This window comes from Salvelinus sp. IW2-2015, linkage group LG1, assembly GCF_002910315.2.
Source record: "Salvelinus sp. IW2-2015 linkage group LG1, ASM291031v2, whole genome shotgun sequence".
Taxonomy (NCBI): Eukaryota; Metazoa; Chordata; class Actinopteri; order Salmoniformes; family Salmonidae; genus Salvelinus; species Salvelinus sp. IW2-2015.
Window position 1 is genome coordinate 46,510,065 of NC_036838.1, and position 19,972 is coordinate 46,530,036.

At 39.8% G+C, this 19,972-nt stretch overlaps 1 protein-coding gene across 4 annotated transcripts in view; it reads left to right on the forward strand.

Moving 5' to 3' along the window:
* The window catches only part of LOC111976876 (FYVE, RhoGEF and PH domain-containing protein 5-like), a 75,943-nt gene that overhangs the window by 20,003 nt on the left and 35,968 nt on the right, over nt 1-19,972 (forward strand). For all 4 annotated transcript variants that reach the window (XR_011480432.1, XM_070445223.1, XM_070445228.1 and 1 more), the window contains exons 5-7: nt 991-1,021; nt 12,492-12,643; nt 15,077-15,233. Coding sequence is in view for 3 of the 4 variants with exons in the window: in XM_070445223.1 (XP_070301324.1) it covers nt 991-1,021; nt 12,492-12,643; nt 15,077-15,233 (340 nt within the window). In the remaining variant the exon portion in view is untranslated. The remainder of the gene's footprint in view (nt 1-990; nt 1,022-12,491; nt 12,644-15,076; nt 15,234-19,972) is intronic.

Consider the following 19,972-nt stretch of genomic DNA (forward strand, 5'->3'; position numbering starts at 1 on the left):
TTTGAGATATCAGCTGATGTAAGAAGGGCTATATAAATCAATTTGATTTGATTTGATGTGTAACTCTGTTGTTGTTTGTGTCGAACTGCTTTGCTTTATCTTGGCCAGGTCGCAGTTGCAAATGAGAACTTGTTCTCAACTAGACTACCGGGTTAAATAAAGGTGAAATAAAAAAATAAAAAATAAGATAGCTATGGAGGATAGCTAGGCTAACATTGTTATGCTAGCCAACTAAAACTAACACACGATCACATCAATCACCTGAAGTGACAGCAAACTATGTGCATATTCATTTGTTTTACCTTTGTTTTTATTACCAATTCTTTGGATATATCCATTATAATGATCCTGATAAGTGAATTCGCCTGGATCAGAGAAGCTGTCAGTCTAGTGAAGTTCATATGCGTGCCACAGTGGAGATTGCAAAAATATATATAATAATGCTTCATGTTGCACAGGGATAGGCACACACACGGCTTATATAACCCCCGCTCTACCAAACCAATTCATGTCGAGATATTTTTAAGTTTATATTAAGTTTATGCATGCCTGGCTGGGCAGCGGGACAGTGGATGCGCATTGATACTTGAAATGTAATAATGGTAATCTTTTTACTATACTGAACAAAAATATAAATACAACATGCAACAATTTCAAGATGTTACTGAGTTAAAGTTCATATAAGGAAATCAGGTGGATGGATTATCTTGGCAAAGGAGAAATGCTCACTAACAGGGATGTAAACAAATTTGTGCACAACATTTGAGAAACATTTCTGGGATCTTTTATTTCAGCTCATGAAACATGGGACCAACACTTTACATGTTGCGTTTATATTTTTGTTCAGTGTATGTAAATCATGGGAAAGACTTTGTACCTTGTTCTTTTATATCTTGTTACAATCTCCTACTATGTCTGAATGGATGTGTGAATGGATTCCCATTCAAGCTGACAATACAATATCACTAACTCTCTCTTGTTGTTTTTCAGACATGTAAAGGCCCTCAAGCTCCTTCAAGAGGTAAGATAAACAAACTGATCAACATCACTGTCAGTGAACAGACTAGAATGTATTCTGGAAAAAGCCCTCTGAATACTACAATTAAAGGTCCCAAAAGCCATTGATAACATCACTTCCTGTGTGTCTGCTCCTTGGTTTGTGGTGGTTCTCTCCAGCTGTCAGCCTGCACTGTGCTCAGGTTTATCAGTGTTGTTCCAGCTAGGTTGACTTCCTCGCCTTGACAACTTAGACTGGTCAGCCCAGGGGTAGTCAGCCAGAGGATGACGCAGAAACGTACGCACCAGGCTTTGTTTTGGATGTCCTTGCACAAGCRCTCAGGCACAACCAAATTCGGTGACACCAGGGTACCTGACAAAGGTCAGGAATAGGTCAACCTTTTATTCAGTTATGCCTATTGTAACTTCAACTCTTCAATAAAAATGTTGGTACAAGATGGCAAGGGGATTTGTTCTTTGTACAAGTGGCCCTGGGCAGGAAATACAGCAGAAGGAGACATTTTGAATGAGGGCAGTGCAGTGAGGAGAACAAAGGGTTGAACTATTGATTCCCAGAGGTCAGTGATGCATCAAACCCAGAAGTTGTCATTCCTCTCCATTCTTCTGTTCTGCCTGTCAGAGTAAGTGTGCAGTCCAGATCCCATCAGGGATGGCTGAAAGATGGACATATCCCAGTAAGGCACTGAAGCTCAACCTTCACATTTAGGATAGATTGAATGTGGTACTCTGAATAATTAATTTGATCCCATTTTGTTCTCAGAAGAATGTTGTATGTATAGCTGGTGTGTGGTTACTTGGATAGTTAGAACCTGACAGGTTGAATCCAAGGAACCTCATCATTCATACTGGATACCCTTGAGCAAAGGCACAACCTGAATTAGTTAGTTAGGTATAGACCCATGATTTATGATTGTTTCATTTGAAAGCTGTAGTCTATGCAATTTGATCCAATTAAACAAGCTGAGTGATACATATACTCTCCACTATAATGATCGTACTCCATATCATTATTATACTTGGTTTGATATTTAGATACTATAGTGTAGACATAATGATATTTATGGGATTTTTTTGTTTCTTTGTTATGAGTCTTTCATGTAAAGATCATGAGCATTCTTATTTCCTTTATGTTTTTTCATWTATTCTTAATCCTGCACACGTCCCATGTTTTTGAATACTGAACACAGGTAGTTTAACCTTGGGTTTTTACCTTCACAATAATGTTATTATTTAAGCTACTTGTCCCTCATACCCAGAGCCTCCTCTTCCTATAGGCAGACTACGCACTGCGTGTGGGGTCCTGTGGCAGCTAGGGGGCCCCTGACCAAATAAACTAAACTTACTGTTGAGTTAGAAAAGCAGAGTACACAAAGTGTAATTTTGAAATTTGGTAATGCATTGGCAGGTCTCCTCTTTTTATGTCAGTMACTGACAGTTGCTCAATTATCTCAGATGAAATTTTTTTGATTGATAAATAAGGTAGTCTAGCCAGCTATCTAAACCTTGTAGGCCTAATTATCACCAAATTATCCACTAAGCACACAGGGCATGTGTAACGATTCTCGTCTGGTGAAGGAGAAGAGGACCAAAWTGCAGCGTGATAAGTGTTCGTCATAATTTAATTGAAAACTGAACACTACACAAAATAACAACGAGGAGAAAATGAAACAGTTCTGCAAGGTGAACAGACACTACACAGAAAATAAACACCCACAACCAAAATGGGGAAAACAGGCTACCTAAGTATGATTCTCAATCAGAGACAACGATCGACAGCTGCCACTGATTGAGAACCATACCAGGCCAAACACAGAAATATAACAACATAGAAAAAAGAACATAGACTACCCACCCCAACTCACGCCCTGACCAACCTAACAGAAAGACATAAAAAAGGAACTAAGGTCAGAACGTGACAGCATGTGCTCGGGGGCCCTGACCTCCATATTGATTTTGTTAGTCACTCTCACATAGATATCATTGTACCCGGCTCCACAAGGGGGCAAAAGGGGGCTTAGTCCCCTCAGTTGAAACGTGTGCCCAATCCGTTTTAATTGAATGTTCCAATATAAAAATAGGAAATGTATTACTCAGCTTGTTTAATTGTTATTTTACTGCTGCTCTTTAATTACTTGTTACTTTTATTTCTTATCCATATTTTTTTAAACTGCATTGTTGGTTAGGGGCTCATAAGTAAGCATTTCACTGTAAGGTCTACATCTGTTSTATTCGGCGCAAATTCTATTTTTCTTATTTGAAAAATGTGTGAGTGACAGGTTGGCATAAAATCTGTATCTGCGCTGTATCAGCACAATGGACAGAACTCTCTGTGATGTGTGTAGGGGGGCTATGGAATGCCACTGGGGCGCAGGGTTTCCGTTAGCCGCTAATTGCCGGCTTTTGGCCGATAAAATAAATGAAAAGCCGATAAATAAAATTGTTGCYRGCCAAATTGTTGGGGGCTGCCCTGCTGCTGAGGAGAGAGAGAACGTGAGAGAGGAGCCTTGACCTAGGCTACTGTTGATTTCTAAGATGGAGGCCTTTTTCATTGAAGTAAAAAGAAAGTTAGAGAGTATGCCATTAGGGCCCCACAATGGAGGTGTCATAATACCCCAAAAACCTAGTGGTCAAACAGGAAAATGGTACCAATCATTTTTCCCATGGGGAATTTTAGAAACACTTAAAATGAGGGCTGTGTAGGCTTACCCTGGCATGACATTTTAATAACCATTTAAATCTCTCGGACAAGGTGACTTTTATCAATATATTCGGCTCTATTTACTCYYAGATTTTGAAATGCTAATTAGCATCAAAGTAGACATCATGCAAGACTACAAATCCCTGCAATCTCCTGTACGTCATGTCTAGCAAACATCTTAGCTAACAGGTATTGTGTACACTTAAAACTTGCACAARACAGTTCAAAGAATTTTCAGTTTAAAGAAATTTAGCCAATCTATYCATTACAAAATGTAACTAACATTAGATAATTAACCCAGAGATAATACTTTTTTTATTATAATATTTTTTTAGGTTAATATTGCAGATAGATTGTGGCTTCTATCAGTGTAATTGTCTGCATCATTTCCAATCCACCATATATTTTTTGTAAAYATATATATTATGTTTAATATATATTTTAAATKTGTTTTCCTTCTTTATTATTTTCCCTTAACCCTGCCACCCTCCCCTAATTGGAGTAAACTAATTAAATATATTTTCCTTTTTTGTTATTTTCTCCAAACAGAGATCCTTACCGTTGCCTCAATTTGGCAGTCTCGTCCATATTATCATGGCATTTGTAGTTCTTTATGATAGCCACATTAGCAGCAAATTATCTTTAAATTTTTGGGGGTTATAAATACAGGCGAATATATTGATAAAAGTCACCTTGTCCTAGAGAGATTTACACAGTTATCAAAACGTCACGCCAGGGTAAGCCTACACGAAACACAGACCTTATTTTAAGTGTTTTTAAAAACGCCTATGGGAAAAATAAATGGTGGAAAAACGATTGTTTGACCGCTATGTTTTATGGGTATTATGACTCATATTGTGGTACTCTATAGTGAAAACCCTACAAGGCAGGGCTCCAGACTGCGACCATTTAGTCACATTTTGTGACCCTTTGACACCTGGCTGTGGGAGTTTTAAAAAATGTATTGGTTGCATCAGTGCAGGCTGCACATTCATTCACTAAAAACGTCCGATTTTTTTAGGTTAAACTATGATGCAACGGGGAAAGAAAAGTGTTCTGACTGTATAACATAAAAAAWTATAATTGCTTGGAAAACACAGCTATCCTGTTGTCACAGATGCAGATAGGATGTTCTCAGGTGTCTGTAGGTATGCTTTTTATTTCTCAACTCTCAATTATGAGCTCAATAGCAACTATTTTACAAATATATTTGATATGGCGCTGATAGACAGAGCGCACAAAATGCGCATTGGCCATAGCGAGTGCATAGGCTTCATTGGACGGTAGACTACATCTGCAATGTTTTTTGGGACATTAAATGCACTGTTAGATTAATACATGGCCACTATGAGTGGGTATTATCTTAAGAGTTAGTGATCTAGCTAATGTGTTTTGAGTTTCCACTTGCTCAGGTGGGGAATTAGCACAAAATAAATTAGCCTATTATATAACAGCACATAAAGATGTAGGCAAATTCATCTCTATTGGAAAAACAACCCAGAACATTCTGGAGCCCTGTTTTAACAGTAAAATATAACAACAATTGTAATGCGGTGCATGCTGGTGGCAGGGAAGTCAGGCGCAGGAGAATGAACTTGGTAAAAACGGAGCTGTTTAATAAATAAAWAMATTTAAATCAGAAAACCAAAGTATACAAAAATTACATAATAGGGTGCAAAACCCGTCGCACACCAGAACAAATAACACACCTACATACAACAAACAATCTCTGACAAGGACATGAGGGGAAACAGAGAGTTAAATACACAACATTTAATGAATGGGATTGGAACCAGGTGTGTAGGAAGACAAGACAAAACCGATGGAAAATGAAAAATGGATCAATGATGGCTAGAAGGTCGGTGACGTCGACCGCCGAGCACCACCCGAACAAGGAGAGGGACCTTCGTGACAACAATAGCTTAATTGTCTACCCAAAATGCATGACAATCATTAACATATTTTGAATCACAACATCACAAGATGATGAAATAACTTATTTCTTCAAAACCATCTCACTAGTCTATTACACTTTTTTTTAAGTACTGTGAATGGCTTTATAATCTGATAGGCTCATTGGTGCTACCAAATCATGTAAAGGCACCAGTGCCATCAGGGGAGTCAGTTAGTCTGGAGCTCTGCTACAAGGGGAATGTCCTCTGTATGGAAAAGTTGTAATATTGGAGTGGACAAAGATAAGAAGAATGTTGGTGTGGCCAAAGCAGGCTATTGTGCAACTCGCTATTCAGTAGGATGCAATTTTTGAACTTGCCATTTTTTTATTTTTTTTATTTATAATCATTGGTTATATCATTATTATTATTGTATATCATTGTTATTMTTGTAGGCCTATGTATTCTTTAAATCGTTTTTTGTAGGCTAAATTAAGTTTGTTCTCTCCTATTTCTGACCTAAATTGTGTGGTCTGTATWTAGTTTAAGATAGGTTATTAGTAGGCCTGTTGTAAAATAATATCTTTAGCATATTGCTGTCATTTGTTGGGTACGTTAAAACCTCTTGACACTACAGGGGGTGCTGTTTCAACTTGGACATTTATCGTTCCCAAATTAAACTGCCTCGTACTCAATTCTTGCTCGTACAATATGCATATTATTAGTACTAATATGATAGGAAAACAATCTCTAGTTTCTAAAACCGTTTGAATTATGTCTGTGGGTGAACCAGAAACTCTTTCTGCAGCGAAATCCATGACAGAACTGCGAAGGTCTGAAAACGAGGCTCTGTTCTCAGATCAGTTTAAAGCTCTGTATGTGTCCTATGGGTCGACATGAACTGCACCCGCCTTCCCCTGGATGTCAGTAACCAATGAGAAGTGGAATGGAGTGTCTACGTAGTTCTCAGAGCTTATAAAAGGCCAAGGAACGAAGTGCGCTCTCTTTTCGACGCTCGTCATGCGCAAAGCAAGACCTCAAGATGGCATTTAGAAACGCTCAGTTATCGGCCTTAGCTATATCCGTCTGTAATTTAATTCGATATAGGTGTTGAGAAACATCATAACGAAGTTATTTTAAACCGAGTTATATCAGTTTATGCGAGTATATTGTATTTTCGGAATTTCCTTAGTATTGGTTTTGGGGATTTGGGAATGTTGTCCACATAGCTATTGTTAGCTGCTAATTCCGAAGTTGAAGAGACGTTTTACAACCAAGCAACGATTTTTTGGACAAAGGACACCTTGCCCAAGATTCTGATGGAAACTCGTCCAAAAGTAAGAACTATTTATGATGTTATTCCGTATTTATGTGGAAAAATGTAAACGCATTTGTCCGCCGTTATTGCGGCACTAGTCTGGCTGTAACGCACACTGTATGTCTAGTAACGTTAATTTTAAAAATCTAACTCAGCGGTTGCATTAATAACTAATGCATCTTTCATTTGCTTGTCCAACCTGTATTTTTTAGTCAATCTAATCGATAAATAATCGTAAACTTATGTGCCTTTCCAAGATGGCGCCGGCCAGAATGCATGACCTGTTGCCACTCATCACATTGTATAACCACGATTTGTGCTGCTAAATATGCACATTTTCGAACAAAACCTATATGCATTGTGTAATATGATGTTACAGGACTGTCATCTGACGAAGTATATCAAGGTTAGTCAAAATTAATATCTTTTGCTGTATTGTTACGATCGCTAACCTGCTGCGTGGTAAATTGCTTTGGTTTCTGGCTATTTGCTAAGCTAATATAATGCTATATTGTGTTTTCGCTGTAAAACACTTAAAACATCTGACATATTGGCTGGATTCACAAGATGTTGCGGGCTTTCATTTGCTGTACGCTGTGTATTTTCAGAAATGTTTTAAGATGAGTAATTAGGTATTGACGTGGTCTATGTTATTATTCATCGCAGCTCGCACTATTTCAGATTGCAGCTGCAATGTAGAACCTGTATTTATACCTGAAATATGCACATTTTGTTATGCTGGTGAATGAGGACCCAAAAGCGACGTAATAGAAACAGAGTCTTTATTCCAGATCAAACAAACAATGATTCTCTGATATATCAAAGGTAAATCCAAAACAGAAACTGAAATCCTCTCGTCAGTAGAGAGGAACGACTGGAGACGCGACCACAGACTGCAGGTCGCTTCAGGAAGCACAGGCCGTAGCTGACATAGACACCTGCTCACACGCAGCATCTGAAGAAGCAAAAACGACACAGGCGAACAAGGACACAGCGACAGCAAACATCAAAACAAGAATCCGACAAGGACAGAAGCGAAAAACAGAGGAGAAATAGGGACTCTAATCAGAGGCAAAATAGGGGACAGGTGTGAAAGAGTAAATGAGGTCGTTAGAGAATGAGAAACAGCTGGAGCAGGAACGGAACGATAAGAGAGAGAGCGGGAAGAGAGAAGAGGGAGGAGGAGAAGAGGAGATAGAAAGAGGGAAAGAACCTAATAAGACCAGCAGAGGGAAGCACAGACAAGACAGATGATCAAAGACAAAACATGACACATTTTTCTAAAAAACATATGCTATACAATAAATGTTTATCAGACTGTCATCTTATGAAGTTGTTTCTTGGTTAGTGGCTATTTATATCTTTATTTGGTCGAATAGTGATGGCTACTGATGGAGTAAAAAAACTGGTGGAGTAAAAAAAGTGGTGTCTTTTGCTAACGTGTTTAGCTAATAGATTTACATATTGTGTCTTCCCTGTAAAAACATTTTAAAAATCAGAAATGATGGCTGGATTCACAAGATGTGTATCTTTCATCTGGTGTCTTGGACTTGTGATTTAATGATATTTAGATGCTAGTATTTACTTGTGACGCTATGCTAGGCTATGCTAGTCAGCTTTTTTACTGTGGGGGGTGCTCCCGGATCCGGGTTTGGGAGAATTAGAGGTTAAGCGCTATCTTTTCTTTGTAATTGATGCAATATAGCATGTTCAAAACTTTTGTGAAGGTTCAAACCATTTCGCAAGTGTTTTGTTTCATTCTGTTGGGCAGGTTCTTTGGCCAAATTAAGTTCAAACTGTAACTGTGTTTGCTGCAATATAATATCCTGCTTGTATTTCCCTATAAACAATGGCTTGACTTACTTTTGATATTACCCTAAAAAAGTTGGGAAACTTCTATGAAGGTTTGTTGTGTGTGGCTACCAGCGCCGATCATACTGCAAGCCTATGGTATGAAGGCAGGGCACACTGTCACGTTCTGACCTTAGTTTCTTTTTTTTGTCTTTGTGTTAGGTTGGTCAGGGCGTGAGTTGGGGTGGGCAGTCTATGTTCTTTTTTCTAGGTTGTTTGTTTTCTATGTGTTTGGCCTGGTGTGGTTCCCAATCAGAGGCAGCTTTTATCGTTGTCTCTGATTGGGAGCCAATTTAGGTAGCCTGTTTCCATTGTGTGTTGTGGGTGGTTGTTCCGTTTCAGTGTTTTCACCATTCGGGACTGTTCGGTTTCATTTTGATTCTCTGTTTCTTTTTGTATTTTGTATTCATTCTATTAAAATATATTATGGATACGTACCACGCCGCATTTTGGTCCTCCTCTCCTTCCACCAACGAAAGCTGTTACACGCACAGGTGCTCCAACTGATTCCGACAGTTTAACTTGAGGTGTGGAAGAATGTTTTTGGCCTATCAGTTACTCCTATAATCTAAAAATGTAATGCTTATCTTTATAAAAAATATTCTAATATTCTAATTGCCTCCTCCTTTTTAAAATGTTAGTACAGTGGACGCCTAATCCAATAGGCCTTGTAAGCAATGCCCTGGTGCATTTAGTGCTCAAATCTCCGACAGCTGAATCGTGAGGTGAATAATTATTGTTTTAGGAAAGTAAAAACCAATGAAACAATAGGCTATAAAGTTTAGCATATGCTACACACCAAAACACAAGGAATAGTGTTTTTGTACAGTGCCTTTAGAAAGTATTCATACCCCTTGATCAGCMTGAATTCAAAATGTATTGAGTATAATTTTTTTYACCCATCTACACACAATACCCCACAATGACAAAGTGAAAACTTGTTGTGAGAAATGTTTGCACATTTWTTGAAAATGAAATACAGAAATATCTCATTTACGTAAGTATCCACACCCCTGAGTCAATACATGTTAGAATTACCTTTGGCAGCGATTACAGCTTTCAGTCTTTCTGGGTAAGTCTCTAAGAGCTTTGCACACCTGGATTGTACAATATTTGCACATTATTGTTTTGAAAATTCTTCAAGCTCTGTCAAGTTGGTTGTTGATCATTGCTAGACAGCCGTTTTCAAGTCTTGCCATAGCTTTTCAATCCAATTTAAGTCAAAACTGTAACTAGGCAACAAAGTTAATTTCTTAGTTCACTTTAGTTCCTTATTGCAAACAGGTTGCATGTTTTGGAATATTTTTTATTCAGTACAGGCTTCCTTCGTTTGTCATTTATGTTAATATTGTGGRGTAACTACAATGTTTTCTCCTATCACAGCCATTAAWCTCTGTAACTGTTTTAAAGTYACCATTGGCCTCATGGTAAAATCCRTGAGCAGTTTCCTTCCTCTCCGGTCACTGAGTTAGAAAGGACACCTGTAACTTTGTAGTGACTGGGTGTATTGATACACCATACAAATTGTAATTCATAACTTTAATATGCTCAAAGGGATATTCAAAGTCTGCATAGATGCCCTTCTTTGCGAGGCATTGGTGTCACGTTCGTCATAATGAGGGGACCAAGGYGCAGCGTGGGATGCRTACATWCTTCTTTATTTCAACGAACGAACACTAAACAAACTAACAAAATAACAAACGAACCGTGACGCTATACAAACATGAGTGCTGACAGGCAACTACAAATAGACAACTACCCACAAATACAGGTGGGAAAAGGCAACCTAAGTATGGTTCTCAATCAGAGACAACGATAGACAGCTGCCTCTGATTGAGAACCACACCCGGCCAAACACACAGAAATACAAATCATARATAAAGGAACATAGAATGCCCCCCCAAATCACAGCTGTCTATTTAAGCTGATACCACGCATCGGAGATTGGTGTGAAATCTGTAGTCTACCTGTTACTTCAAAATAACTCTATGATCTTAGAGTCTCAGGATTTGAACTTTATGTTTATAGTGGTATAGCGTGATATAMGTAGAATTCAATATAATTCCAATGCAAGAACTCCTAAAAATATTTCTCCCTCACCAATTTCAACTGCCGGCTTAGTCACTTTATCCTGGTGCCCGGTCTGGATATCATATGAGCATGCCATARATCATGGCAAAATTTGTAAATTGCAGGAAATCTGCTTTAAAATTTAAATGTTTTCTCTCCGCCTCATGGCAAAACATATAAAATTGCAGGATATTACCTTTGAAATCTCGCTTAGGGCCTCCAAAACGCTACAGGCAGCACTGCTCATACCCACCTATCAGGCATGACATTCAACCATGTTTCATAATTCTGTTGCATAATGCATAAAAGCAACACTGGTCTATAATAATTCTTAAAGCTAGAACCGCAGTAGAGAGACATTTTTAGATTGGTAAGGGATATTCCAAAGTGGGTTCCCTCTCCAACAGACCTGACTCAGGAATCCATGATTGGAACTGTGTGTGGAACACACACCTACACACACACACACACACACACACACACACACACACACACACACAGTGTGGGAAAAAGAAAACCGTCAGTGAGAGTTGTAAGAAAACATACTGGCTATTGTTCCATTGCTTGATAAGAAATAACACAAATACAAATAATTTCCAGACACTGTCCCCAAATGGGAAGTGAGGATCTGCTTCTGAGTGTTCTTCTCCAGGGTTTCCCAATGACAGGTTGAATATACAGGATGTTACTCAGACCTGACCTTTGATGTCTTTATAAAATGTGTCTCTCAGGTTTGACCAATCTTGACTGGCTGTTTAACCAACTGTCTAATGCTGTCATTTGACATGGTATGGCTTTATTCAATACACTGGGGCCGAAAGGAGATTAGAGAAGTAGAGGGTAAAGCTGCTGACCTGTGTGGGGACAACAGTGTCCGTCCCTGGGGAGCGGGCGGCCAGGACATAAAGTAGCAGGTCTGCTTCACAGCAGCAGTGATGAATGCTAACTCAGATGGGATCGATAGTAGATGATGAACGGGAGGTGCTAAAGTAAAGTGTCATACTTGTTTTATGTCTGCAGTGTTCTAAAACTGAAATTGATGAGGTCCAGACGCTTGTCCTTGTAGACACATTATGGCTTTATATTATAGATGGTGTTCGCTACCAGTCAACCATACCAGGAGGGAGRATTGATATTGGTTAAGCATTTTGACACCTAAAATCGATTAGTGAGCTTTCATGTTTTCCCCAATTGTTGGAGTAGATAAATGACCCTTCTCATGAGCATTCCCTCCTAGAAAAGTGCCATAACTCCACTGGCGTTTTAGCCTCTGTGGTCACACTGACACAACCACGTTTTAAAGGTTTACCATGGTTATGAACATATAAGTAATGTCAGTATGTTTATAAATGGTAGGGTTGTGGTCAACAATGTATCAGCAACCAAAGTCATTATGTAACCCAACAGCTGGTATGTAACTCAGGTCCAACACACCTTTTCCTGAGTGGTTGGATAGGCAGAGATCACAGAGGAACACAGACTAAGTTGATACTGGATTAGGGGACAGGAAGAATGTTAAATTCTAGGAGAATCTGACCCATCACCCCACTACCTCTCTCCCTCCTTCCCCCTTTCCCCCTAACATTTCCCCCTCCTCTGCTTCTCCCTCTGTCCTTTCTCCCCCCCCCCCCCTCCTCTCCTGCAGGACTTCAGGGCAGCAGTGTTGGAGGCGGTGGGGAGGGATGGGGAACCTGTGGTGGAGGAACAGAGGCTGGGGGAGATACTGGGCACGCTCCCTGAGGTCTACATACTCCACAGCAACATCCTCACCGAGCTGGATGCACGCATTAGACAGTGGTGAGACATACAGTAGATAAAACATAGTGGGCATATGACAGTCTATATGCACTCATAGATAAATACCACAGACTTGTAATCTCCATAGAATAAAGCCTGGAGAGTTTTGCATTCAAGCACATCAAGTAGAATGATTGTAAATGGTATATTACCCTACTGTATATGTATTGTTGGTAAGGAGCCCTTACCAACAACCAGAGTTAAATAAATACAAAAATTCTAACATGAGTAATAAAATACACAAGAATGGAGCTATATACAGGGAATACCAGTACCAGATCAATGTGGAGCTATATACAGGGAGTACCAGTACCAGATCAACGTGGAGCTATATACAGGGAGTACCAAACCAGATCAATGTGGCGCTATATACAGGAGGTACCAGTACCAGATCAATGTGGAGCTATATACAGGGAGTACCAGTACCAGATCAATGTGGAGCATTATACAGGTTGTACCAGTACTAGATCAATGTGGAGCTATATACAGGGAGTACCAGTACCAGATCAATGTGGAGCTATATACAGGGAGTACCAGTACCAGATCAATGTGGAGCTTTATACAGGAGTACCAGTACCAGATCAATGTGAGCTATATACAGGGAGTACCAGTACCAGATCAATGTGGAACTATATATACAGGAGTACCAGTACCAGAGCAATGTGGAGCTATATATAGGGAGTACCAGTACCAGATCAATGTGGATGCTATATACAGCGAGTACCAGTACCATATCAATGTGGGGCTATATACAGGAGATACCAGTACCAGATCAATGTGGAGCTATATACAGGAGTGCCAGTACCAGATCAATGTGGAGCTATATACAGGGAGTACCAGTACCAGATCAATGTGGAGCTATATACAGGGAGTACAGTACCAGATCACTGTGGAGCTATATAGAGGGAGTACCAGTACCAGATCAATGTGGAGCTATATACAGGGAGTACCAGATCAATGTGGAGCTATATACAGGGAGTACCAGTACCAGATCAATGTGGAGCTATATACAGGGAGTTCCAGTACCAGATCAATGTGAAAGCTATATACAGGGAGTACCAGTACCATATCAATGTGGGCTATATACAGGGAGTACCAGTACCAGATCAATGTGGAGCTATATACAGGGAGTACCAGTACCAGATCAATGTGGAGCTATATCAGAGAGTACCAGTACCATATCAATGTGGAGCTATATACAGGGAGTACCAGTACCAGATCAATGTGGAGCTAATACAGGTTGTACCAGTACCAGATCAATGTGGAGCTATATACAGAGAGTACCAATACCAGATCAATGTGGAGCTATATACAGGGAGTTCCAGTACCATATCAATGTGGAGCTATATACAGGAGTACCATACCATATCAATGTGGAGCTATACAGGAGTACCAGTACCATATCAATGTGGAGCTATATACAGGGAGTACCAGTACCAGATCAATGTGGAGCTATATACAGGAGGTACCAGTACAGATCAATGTGGAGCTATATACAGGGACCAGTACCAGATCAATGTGGAGCTATATACAGGGAGTGTCCAGTACCAGATCAATGTGGAGCTATACACAGGAGTTCCAGTACCAGATCAATTGGAGCTATATACAGGGTACCAGTACACAGATCATGTGGAGCATATACAGGGAGTACCAGTACCAGATCAATGTGGAGCTATATACAGGGAGTACCAGTACCAGATCAATGTGAGCTATAAACAGGAGTACCAGGTACCAGATCAATGTGGAGCTATATACAGGGAGTACCAGTACCAGATTCAATGTGGAAGCTATTAAACAAGAGTACCAGTACCATATCAATGTACAGAGGTACGAGGAATTTGAGGTAGATATGTACATGAAGGCAGGGTAAAGTGACTAGGCATCAGTATAGATAATAATGAGGTAGATATGTACATGAAGGCAGGGTAAAGTGACTAGGCATCAGGATAGATAGTAATGAGATGGATATGTACATGAAGGCAGGGTAAAGTGACTAGGCATCAGGATAGATAATAATGAGGTAGATATGTACATGAAGGCAGGGTAAAGTGACTAGGTATCAGGATAGATAATAATGAGGTAGATATGTACATGAAGACAGGGTAAAGTGACTAGGCATAAGGTTAGATAATAATGAGGTAGATGTGTACATGAAGTGTGTATGTGTGTTTATTCAGGAGCTCAGGGAGTATTGCCATGTTTCTCTGACCATATTTAAATAATTTCCCTGTCAACTATTATTCAATAACTTAAATGTAAACTATTATTCAATAACTTACCTGTCAACTATTATTCAATAACTTAAATGTAAACTATTATTCAATAACTTAAATGTAAACTATTATTCAATAACTTAAATGTAAACTATTATTCAATAACTTAACTGTCAACCAATCTGCCAAACCTCAACATGATTATATTCCCCATCACCAGGGAGGAGAGCCAGCAGGTGGTGGATGTTATCCTGTCTCGTCAGGAGGAGTTTGCTGTGTTCGCTACCTATATCTCTGAGTACGACCGCAGCATGTCCCTACTGGCAGAGAGCTGTAAACTCAACCTTGCCTTCCATGACATCGTCAAGCAGTTTGAGGTAAGAGGCTGGACTTAGTTTGAGCTTACAGACTACATATTAAGGTGGAAGTCCTCTAACTAAAAACTCAATGTGAGTTTATAGTCTGTAAACTAACCTCTGTACCTGCCAGTCTCATGCAGGTTTCTCTATGAGCAGAGGGATTTACTATAACAATGTCTTTATTCAGGCAGGAGTTCCCTGTTCCATTATTATAGCAGCTTTCATTTGTTATCCAGRCTCCACTGGGAGTCAATGGCCTTTCCAAACTCTATTCTGCTCTGCTCTCCTCTATGGGACTGACCTTTTCAATGCGCTACTCTCATGTTTGATACCTTTCAAAGTCCGAACACATACCTTTTTGTACTGTGAATCCCTTTATCTTGGCTGTCAACAGAACGTAGGAAGTAGTATCTGAGATGATGTCGTCAAACTATATGCACAACTTCATAGTAAGCAAATGACTCCTCCGTTGAGTAGGGAGATATGTAATCAAGACCCCTAATGATGATGATAGGAACCATTAACCATGGCAGACGATATTAAACATGCTCTCAGATAAGACCATTGGGATGCAACAATGGATTTCTCATTTCCACTCCAGGCATGGTCTGACCTATAGACTTGATTCAGTGCTCATATAGTGGAAATCTCTCACATGCTCCAGGTTACCTAGCTTACCCTGTTAAGTCCTATTGATTGGTAATGGTAGAGTTAGCAGTTCGACTTGTAGAATGCATGTTTATCTTTGTGCAAGAATAATGCACTATTTCTATATTAAATTGACCTTTGTGTTATGAAGTAATTCAATTAATTTACCACATTAAATTGAATCACCTCAAGTTTCATTATAATTATGTTAATTTTGGAAATTAGTCTTGGCTCTACATGCTACCAAGATTCTACCCAAGACCGCCCACAGATATGCATAACATACTGTTTCTTGCATATTTATCAGTTAGCGGTTCCTCACCATATTTTGATGCATAGTGATTGGTGGACATAATGATTCTATGCATCTCAATGGTGATTAGGATCACAACYCGACAAGGAAGCAACTGTCTCAGAGCTCATGAATATTCAGGAGCAGCTGCCCTCACCAGAGATACTGTGGTTCCACAGGATTATGATAGGACAGGCAATGTAGGTGAGAGAGAGCGAGAGAGAGAAAGAGAGAGGCAGAGTCAGAGGCCAGTTGGCTACAGCAAAAAAGAAAAATCCTGCAGCAACAGGAAATGTGGAAATATTACATGGGTTATAATTCATGGACATTTTTGTAGGGGTTTATATTTTTTGTARGGAAAAATCAAGTCAAATTTCAAAGTGGAAATTACAAACTTCAGAAGCCTTTTTAAACCTCAAATACACTACACGTTTTAACATTTCTGGATTGCAGGAAATCCTGCAACATGGGGATCAAATTACGTAAGATCGTACATCTGTAGATAAAATAGAATTTTCAGTAAATGCATGACAGAAACAAGCARAAAGCATGAACACTGAGGAATATTATGAATATGAATATTATTCCTAGTTAAATGCTCTTACGAGAARTAACATCCCCTCTTCCTGGCTGTGTAGTGATGTGGGGACTGCCAGGGGACTCCTTCTGTGTGACCTCCCTGTAATGTGACACACAGGGCTCTCTGGGACARTAGAGACTAATGTCACAGCCAGAGTCACAGACACACAGTTGAGAGAGACAGTAGGCCTAGTTTATCCTACTATTTATCCTGCTATGGCAGTTTAGCCAATAATCAATGCAGGAAGTGGTTGTTATTTTGTCAGATGACCATGTAGATGATTTATGTATACTTTATATCTCTTCCTAATAGTTTTTTGTTGTTTTTATCCTACTATTTATCCTGCTATGGCAGTTTAGCCAATAATCAATGCAGGAAGTGGTTGTTATTTTGTCAGATGACCATGTAGATGATTTATGTATACTTTATATCTCTTCCTAATAGTTTTTTGTTGTTTCTATATTACAGCGACCGCAGGAGAATTTGATATTGGTTAAGCATTGTTGAACACCTAAAATGCGATTTAGTAGAGCTTGCATGTTTCCCAATTGTTGGAGTAGATAAATGACCCTTCTCATGAGGCATTCTCCTCCTAGAAAAGTGCCATAACTCCACTGGGTTTTTAGCCTCTTTGGTCACACTGACACAACCACGTTTTTAAAGGTTTACCATGGTTATTGAACATATAAGTAATGTCAGTATGTTTATTAAATGGTTAGGGTTGTGGTCAACAATGATCAGCAACCAAAGTCATTATAACCAACAGCTGGTATGTTAACTAGGTCCAACACACCTTTTCCTTGATGTGGTTGGATAGGCAAGAAGATCACAGAGGGAAAACACAGACTAAGTTTGATACTGGTTAGGGGACAGGAAGGAATGTTAAATTCTAGGAGAATCTGACCACACCCCAACTACCCTCTTCCTCCTTCCCCCTTTCCCCCTAACATTTCCCCCCTCCTTCTGCTTCTCCCTCTGTCCTTTCTTTTTCCCCCCCCCCGCCCCTCCTCTCCTGCAGGGACTTCAGGGCAGCAAGGTTGGAGGCTAGGTGGGGAGGGATGGGGAACCTGTGGTGGAGGAAAACAGAGGCTGGTGGGAGGATACTGGCACGCTCCCTGAGGTCTACAATTACTCCACAGCAACATCCTCACCGAGCTGGATGCACCGCAAATTGACAGTGGTGAGACATACAGTAGATAAACATGAGTGGGCATTGACAAGTCTAGTATGCTCAAGATAAATACCCAACAGACTTGTAATCTCCATAGAAATAAAGCCTGGAGAGTTTTTGCATTCAGCATCAATGTAAATGATTGTAACTGGATATTACCCCTACTGTATGATGTTATGTTGTAAAGGAGCCCTACCAACAACCAGAGTTAAAAATACAATAAATTCTAACATGGAGTAGCTAAAAACACAAGAATGGAGCTATATACAGGAATACCAGTACCAGATAATTGGAGCTATATACAGGGACGTCCAGTACCAGATCAACGTGAGCTAATACAGGAGGGGAGTACCAGACCAGATCAATGTTGGCGCTATATACCGGAGGAGTACCAGTACTCAGATCAATGTGGGCTATATTACAGGGGAGTACCAGTACCAGATCAATGTGGTGCATTATACAGTTGTACCAGTACTAGATCATGTGGAAGCTATATTCCAGGGAGACCTAGCTAACCAGATCAATGTGGAGCTAATTACAGGAGTACAGTACCAGATCAATGTGGAGCTTTTATACAGGAGTGACAGTACCACGATCAATGTGAGCTATATACAGGGAGTCCAGTAAGATCAATGGTGGAACTATATATAAGGAGAGTACAGTACCAGAGCAATGTGGAGCTATATATAGGGAAGTACCATACCAGATCAATGTGTGATACGCCTATATATCAGCGAGTACCAGTACCATATCAATGTGGGGCTGGATAAGTATAGGGAGATACAAGGCAGGTACAGATCAATGTGGAGCTATATTCACTAGATGAGTGCTAGTTGCACCAGATCAATGTGGGCTATATACAGGGAGTACCAGTAAGATAAATTGGTGTAGCTATATTAAGGGAGTACAGTACCAGATCCACTTGTGGACTATATAACGGGCAGTACCAGAATCAATGTGGAGCTTATACAGGAGTACCAGCAATGGGAGCTTATACAGAGACCAGTACAGTCATGTGGAGCGTATATACAGGGAGTTCCAGTACCAGATTCAATGTGAAAGCTATATACAGGGAGTACCAGACATATCATGTGGGCTATATACAGGGAGTACAGTACCAGATCAATGTGGAGCTATATACAGGGAGTACCAGTACCAGATCAATGTGGGCTATATCCAGAGAGTACCAGTACCATATCAATGTGGAGCTATATACAGGGAGTACCAGTAACCAGATCAATGTGAGAGCAGATACAGGTTGTACCAAGTAACCAGATCAATGTGGAGCTATATACAGAGAGTACCAATACCAGATCAATGTGGAGCTATATACAGGGAGTTCCAGTACCGATATCAATGTGGAGCTATATACAGAGAGTACCATTACCCATATCAATGTGGAGCATATAACAGAGTACCAGTACCCATATCAAATGTGGAGCTATATACAGGGGAGTACCAGTACCAGATCAATGTGGAGCTATATACAGAGGTACCAGTACTAGATCAATGTGGAGCTATATACAGGGCACCAGTACCAGATCAATGTGGAGCTATATACAGGAGTGTCAGTACCAGATCAATGTGGAGCTATACACAGAGAGTTCCAGTACCAGATCAATTTGCGAGCTATATACAGGTGTACCAGTACACAGATCAGTGGAGCAATATACAGGGAGTACCAGTACCAGATCAATTGAGCTATATACAGGGAGTACCAGTACCAGATCAATGTGAAGCTATAAACAGGAGTACCAGGTACCAGATCAATGTGGAGCTATATACAGGGAGTACAGTACCAGATCAATGTGGAGCTATAAACAAGTACCAGTACCATATCAATTACAGAGGTACGAGGAATTGAGGTAAGATATGTACATGAAGGCAGGGTAAAGTACTAGGCATCAGGTATAGATAATAATGAGGTAGATATGTACATGAAGGCAGGGAAAGTGACTAGGCATCAGGATAGATAATAATGAGTAGATATGTACATGAGGCAGAGGTAAAGTGATAGGCATCAGGATAGAAAAAGGGTAGATATGTACTGAAGACAGGGTAAAGTG